The sequence below is a fragment of the Triticum aestivum genome, chromosome 6A (assembly GCF_018294505.1).
Source record: "Triticum aestivum cultivar Chinese Spring chromosome 6A, IWGSC CS RefSeq v2.1, whole genome shotgun sequence".
Lineage (NCBI taxonomy): Eukaryota > Viridiplantae > Streptophyta > Magnoliopsida > Poales > Poaceae > Triticum > Triticum aestivum.
In genome coordinates, this window is record NC_057809.1 from 63,020,629 (window position 1) to 63,027,674 (window position 7,046).

Sequence of the window (7,046 nt, forward strand, 5' to 3'; positions counted from 1 at the left end):
ATCGCAGGCTTCAGAGATCTTTATTTACCTCTCAAAGCCACTTTATTTCCCTAGGCCAGTCGTCCACAGATGCAGTTGCAGGCGACTTTCAGTCATCAAAGTCGTCCGGTAGCATGTAGACGCTTTTTTGAAGTGTAGTATAGATGGCTTTCGTTAATTTTCGAGTCTTTTTTTTTTCCTGAGGGGTCGTTAATTTTTGAGTCGTGAAATAAGTAGCTTTCATGCATGCTACACTTCCGGTAATCCGTTGTTTCTGTTGTGAGGTCAAGGCGTGTGGGCCGGAAATCGTTTTGGGCCGTAATGACCTGCCTGTTTGCAAAGCCGGATTTTTTTCCTTGGAAGAAAACGGAAGCTTTGCGACTTTTATTTTACTTCTCTTTTTTTTTAATAATTAATGTTCCCACACCGTCCCCAGCTGGGCCAACGGAGGAGGGGGTGACAACCTACCGCTGCAAGAATTCAGGTACTCAGGTTGAGAGCGCTTCGCACATGAGTTCGAATCTGCAGCAGTGGACATGTTCCCTAGATGCTGGGCCGGACCAAACACATGCTAAAGTTAAACGGAGTAGTGCAAGCCTAGACTTCGGAAAGATTTCTTTGGATAGGACCAGTTCCCCTGTGTGAAAATTTTCCTGTGTTGTCTTGTACATATTTCTCATAAGCAAGATTGAACTTTTTTACAGTTTAATTGGACAATTCTTCGCTACATTCCCGATTCAGACTACGGATTTCCAGGAAGGGATACAACGGGGATTTCCCGATTCAGAGGACTCCAAAGAAAGGATTGGTGATGGCGGAGTTGAGCTCGGCTCCAGCTACATTCAGGACAGCCTTGTCAACCTTGTCCCTTGCCAGAAACAAGATCTCCTCGCCTTCCGGTTTCTCAAACCCGCACAGCTCGAGAAACTCTATGCCTCCAAGGCTCCCAACTCTCTCCTGCAAGGAACAGAAGACATACCATCAGTCTCAGGTTATTCGGCAGGTTAGGGCATCGTTTTTACCAGTCCAGGGAAAAGGGAATTCACCTGGAATGTAGCATTGGTAAGTCTGATCTTTCTGAATTTCTCCTCGTCAGGGTTTTTAACCACGTTTCCGATGTAGGTGAGGAGTGTCTGAAAAGCCCTCTTTACTTTAGCATCCTCCTCCTGTCACAACAGTAGTCCCGTGTAGGTAAGTATGATGAAATCAATTATAATATCCAGACCTATTTTATATGCAAGTTATGTAAAAATCAGCATCATATAACTAGTACAGTTTATATTAATCATTAAGGTTTGTGAGTATACTGGACTAGCATAGAGAAAGCGCACATCACTGATTAAGTTGTTACCAAATGATAGCAAGGTTCAAAACAAAACAGGAAACCGAACTGGACAAGTCATTCCACTACAAGACAATGAGGCCATGTCGAAATATCATAGTCCCGATAGTATGCAAATACACTCGAGACAAATATGACCCTGCACAAGTCATATAAGGCATCAAAGAGAAACTGGACACAAAGCAATGTATATCAGGAGATCCCAACTGTGATGAGCCTATTTTCACCACAATTTTCTCTTCACCGGGTGCAGATGAGCCTGGGCTCAGAAATGGATATTTGGGTTATTATGCACGTTACTTTTCTTCTATGATTGCTACTACTAGGAAGATAGCAGGAGCACAAACTCTTCTATTCTAGGTAAATGATGGCACAAATCTAACTTCTTGATTTGGTCAGAGGGAACATACATAAAGAAACAAGAAATTGGAGACCTTCAAAACCTGCAGCTTGCCACTCTAACTTAGGTCCCTCAACCTCATAAACTAAAGTCTATGTTCGTTACAACTGCCATTATATGCTCCCATATGGTGATCCATAGTTCACATCAAATTAATGGACAATGCCGTGACTTCCATGGGAAAATTATGGTTCATACCTTGTTCTGCTGCTTGATATTTCGTAAGCAATCCCTCATCCGCTCTGCCTTTGTGGCTGGTCTGACAGGTAAAAATGCACTCTGCAAAATTTAAGGCCACAGTTAAAGAATTAACCAATATTAAACATATCTTATCGAAGGTAAAATGAACTCTGGCCTCTCCAGACGGTTCTAGAGGGCGCATCACAGGCTGCCCAACCAGAAAACAATGTAGGATTCACATGGAAGAGGAGTCCTCTATTTGTTCTGAGAAATGAGAGGTTCAAAAGTACAAGAAAATCTTGTCCATCTCACATTTTAGATTTTTGGGAAGGCAACTTAGGTGATCAAAACAGTGTAATGTCGTGTTTAAATTGACAAAGGTGCACAAAATCTGGATCAACAGGTTACAATGGCAAGGTCAATCGGATTAAAAAACGGTACCTTCTTCTCTTCAACAGGCGGTGGCGCACTTGGCTTGGATGCAGCTGGGGCTTCTGCCGGCAATCCAAGTTTTCTTCTACGTTCAGCCTGAGAATAAAAATATGAGAAACTGTTTGAGGCTTAAGGACTACAGCTAGTTAGCAACCAAATAAAATTGCATTCAGTTGAATATCTCCAGGTTAAATCAAAGTAAATCATTCCTTTCCTATACAAAAGGTAAATAGATACTAGTAACTGAAACCAAACTAGCAGCATATGAATATTCCTGAAATTGAGATGGATGAATAAGAAACCTTGTCCTCTTCAAGTTTCTGGCGAATCTTTTCTCTGGCTCTTTTCTCCTCCTCTTTCTCAAGCCTTCTCAATTCTATGATGCTGCCAATGGCAAGGAAAAATTAAGCAAAACTTGATATTACCAGCATAAGTCTAGTAAAATAAATAATAAACTAAAATAAAGAACCAACCGTTTCCTTTCATTTAACTCCTCCATTTTTTTGGCTTCAAGAAGCTCCTTACCAATCCTTATGCGCTCCTACAAAAAAGCCTAATCCGTGAGGCAAAATAATAATAAAAACTTAAAAAATGTACACTAGATATAAAGCTAAGAAATAGTATGCTAAGGCCATTACTTTCTAATGTTGAGCCAAAGTGTAACTTGTAATGATGAGATGTTATCACATGAAACATAAACTAGCATTGAGATAATATGGATAAAATTTTGTGTTTGGTATCCTCACATAAACAATGTAGTATAGTTTGTAAACGTTGTCTTGCTGATAGTACTGCAGAGTAAAGACTAACATGAAAAAAGGAAAATGTGTGTACCCTAAAAACCTCCAACAAACAATCTGTTGGAGATATACATAATAACATATTCAGAAGATGAACAAGAAAATACACATCAGCAAACAAATTTGAGACTAGAGGTTAAATAAAATAAAATGAAAACCATAGGAAGCTTTTGTACTGAAATATTAACATAAAGGGCTATCAAAAATATATTTGTTCAGCAAATATTCTTCCAATTTGGATTGTATGGTCCAAGACGCATGATTGAACAATTATAAAATGGAGTAAAAAAATGATAATCTGTCCAGAAGAAGCCAGATGGAGATATATGTTACAGGTTATGCTGATGTCGTCCTCTGTTTATTCTGATTATAACAAATTTATATACATTTAAACTACATAAGTAGGCATATATTACAAATCAAGAAAGTAAAAAAAGACATTTTTACAGGGGCAAATGAAAGTTGACATACCTTTTCCCTTTCTCTCTCCATCCTTTTTTCTTCTTCTTCTTTCTTTTTACGAGCACGGTCCCTACAAGAGGGATGGATACTCTCAGTACGAGGTGTCTTGGAAGAAAATATTATTCCACAAAAAGATACATACTGAGTTCAAGACAAGTGCTCTTTATCTCAGAAAATTTCTCGTCCATAACCTATGGCTACTATATGTTACTATGCCCTTTATTCTGAATTCCAAGCTCTAAGATTTGTGCACAATTACGGAGAAATGGCACCTTTCAAAAGTAGTGTTGCAAAAACTGCACATTTTTTCTACTAAAGCTATCATTCCCCAAAGCGCATGCTTAGGGCACTGCATGTTCACAAAAGTATAAAGGCACCATACTTATGTTGTGTATTATGGTTATTTATTAAAGTTAAAGGTAGAAAATAAAGAACATAATAAGTATCCAAATGTCAACGAATTGATTCAGTACAACAAAAAATAGCCCTACAAACAGACAAATATCTGCTACTTCTAAAGAGAATTATTTAACCACCAGCCCATGATTCAAGAATGGTTTATAAAAGCACCTCAGCTCTTGTGCCTTAATCTTCTTCTCTTCCTCAGTTAGAGAGGGCTTGTTAGCCACGGTGTTGGCCGGCACCTGAGAGGTGAAATAAGATAACTTAAATAAGAAACCTGCAGATGATATGCGCTGGAGAGAAATATTGTTCTAGCCAAAAGTGTCAGTAACATCTATTCAGCCACCATTGAACACTGTTAATAGATGCTCAGTGGACAAAACTAAGTCAAGCAAGCAAGTTGGTCCTTGTGCATGGGCAGTTGGGCACAGATGGAAGCAGCAATAAGTGGAGGAGCTTTGGCAGTTGAATTCAGCATCAGCTATAGTTTAAGCCGATAATGTTTACTTCAAAGTAGCATTTCACCATAAAGTGAACACATCCAATTAAAGCTATTTTTATACAAAATCCCTTAAATGTTGCATGCTTATATTGTGTAGACACTTCTGAACCATGGAATTCCAAAGTGGTGAAACCATGTCATTTGGGAAAAGTACAGCACCCTCATACATTCATATGAATAAACCATTGCTTCTGGAAGAAGCATGGATAACATATCAAAGAATAAAGTTGCTACTAACTGCAATTAATTAAAATATAACTGTGATGAAAAGACTACCAAAACAATACTTATTTGCAAACATGGGACCAAGCACCATCAGAAATTAAAATGGGCAAATCTCTACTCTAACAAACAACGAAGAACAAAATAAAAAGCTTCATACCATAGGCATTTCATCAATATCCGGATCCTCCTGATGCTCAGAGAGCCAGTTAATGGCGCCTTCAATGGTGCTATTACCTATGTAAAAGTACACGGGTTCAGGAAAATTATGAACATCATTGTATATTAATTTGCAGCTGCATGAGATAATATCAAAAATGGACCTATAAAATATGACTGGAGAGTGGAGATGGTAAAAGAATATTTCTATACACTGTTTATGCTGGTCCATTCAGGTAACTTAGTCATTTGACGCCACTGTCATCTTCAAGAAATTGATATAGTTCAATAAAAAGAGATTATAGTTTGATATAGTCGGTTATTCAGTATTATCACCCCTGTTCACATTTGTATGTTATCCAATAATTAAACTATCAATATTTTCTTTCATTTACATGGTTTTCCTTGGCTAAGTAATCTGATATCTTATGCCATTCAGAACCCAATAGTATAGTATATCCTAGCATGACACAGCACTTTGAGTAAGTTTATTCTTTATTCGATGAGTATGAAGTAAATTAAGATATGGCTCTCAATAAATCGCAGGCAATGTTATGTTGAGATATTCTGACAAGGGCCACAGTAAAATGATCTTATTATCATAGGCAATGTTATGTGCAGTGGCATCATCAACTGATAACATGACAGTTATAGGAGTCAGAGGCTATAGCTATATACATACCGGAGAAGTGAAGTGCCCTAGTGGCACGCGCAGTCGAAAAGCCCATCGATTCGAGTTCCCCGAGCATCTCCTTGTTCACCTCTGGCGACACCAACTCTGCCAAAATCAAAACACACCGTCAACACTCAAAATCCGTCACAGATGAAAGAAACCCTTTGCTTATCTCAGATTGGAAACCGCACCTTGCGGCTCCGCGCTCCCGGACGCGTCCACATCCATGGCCTCGGAGGCCGGCTTGGGCGGCGCCTCAAGATCGATGGGCTTGGCCGCCTCCATGGTCTTGTCCGTGAACTCGGCGTGTCCCGTGCGCTTCTTGTGCAGGTCCACCTCCTACACACACCGAATCGACAGGCGGAACTGGATCAGGCACCGACGGAGATGTAAATCTAGCACGCAGGATCGACGAAGCCACCAAATCCGGCCGGGTTCCGTCGGGGGACGGAGCGGGGGAGGCGGGATCTTACGGTCTGAGAGCGGCATGGCTTGCCGCAGTCGGCGCAGACGAGGTTGAGGACGGCCTCGGTGGACTCGGCGAAGTTGGTGTGGGAGGTGGCCTCGGCGTGCGCCTGCGCCTCCTCCACGCTCCTCAGCTGCACGCCGCAGTCGCCGCACCGCAGGGACAGCCCCGCCATTGCTGCTTCCGACGGGGTCGCTTCCGATCGAGCGAATTTGGGGGCGAAACTCGAAAGCTGCTTCCTTTTTGCGAGGAGGTTTAGGGTGTGTTCGGTGAAGAGAAGAAGAGGGGACGGTCAAGCAAGTTTATCAGGATGCGCCTGCGAACGGGATCGTCCAGGAGAGGACATCCGGTTCGGATTCATCAGCTGGGAGTATTATAAGATTAGCGTCGTATTCAAAATATATTTTCAATGATACGTATATTTTCTCCAAAAACTTCTGATTCCTAAAGAAAAACGGAAATGTTAACGCCCACACGTGTGGGCGTTCATCATTCCGATCACACGCAAGCATCTCCGTTGGCAACTTTGTGCACGAATCTTGAAACAAACCGGTCGGTTTTCTGCGCCACGTAGGACGAGACGCGTATGCGATGTGCGAGTCAGTTCGCCCGCACGTTGGTTGACATCCCGCGGTCAGCGGTTGCCACTCGGAGGCGTGTGGTGGAACTGCTATGCGCCCGCACGCCACGCTCCGATCGCGGTTGACGTCAAACACGTCGCACACCTCTGCCCCCTCTCCCTCACGGTTCCATTTACTCATCCGCACCGCAGTTACTGGCACAACCCACTCGCATTTCAAACCATTGGAGGAGAAGGCGAGGGGAGAAGGCGACGGCGGAGGCGGAAGAATCGACGGTGTTCGCGACCGTCGGTGGGGCTCGCCGGAACGGAGCGGCTTCGCCGGAGCGCCTGCGGGTTGAAGGTAATGCTCGCTACAACTCTCGCAATCCCTTCCTGCATTTTCCCTCTTCCTTCCCTGTTCGATTCCTCGATCGAGATTCGTAGAGATTCAGGCGATTCGGCGAT

At 42.3% G+C, this 7,046-nt stretch overlaps 1 protein-coding gene across 1 annotated transcript; it reads right to left on the reverse strand.

The window, feature by feature from the left end:
- Positions 1-582: 582 nt before the first annotated feature.
- On the reverse strand, positions 583-6,362 carry LOC123132035 (GRB10-interacting GYF protein 2). Its single transcript, XM_044551779.1, has 12 exons — positions 6,027-6,362; positions 5,745-5,892; positions 5,563-5,658; positions 4,882-4,958; positions 4,166-4,239; positions 3,605-3,665; positions 2,807-2,874; positions 2,636-2,717; positions 2,343-2,429; positions 1,920-2,000; positions 1,026-1,145; positions 583-936 (listed from the first exon to the last, which is right to left on the reverse strand). Exons 1-12 carry the CDS (start codon positions 6,192-6,194, stop codon positions 763-765), a joined length of 1,236 nt encoding a protein of 411 aa, XP_044407714.1. The 5' UTR covers positions 6,195-6,362; the 3' UTR covers positions 583-762.
- Between the last annotated feature and the right edge of the window lie 684 nt (positions 6,363-7,046).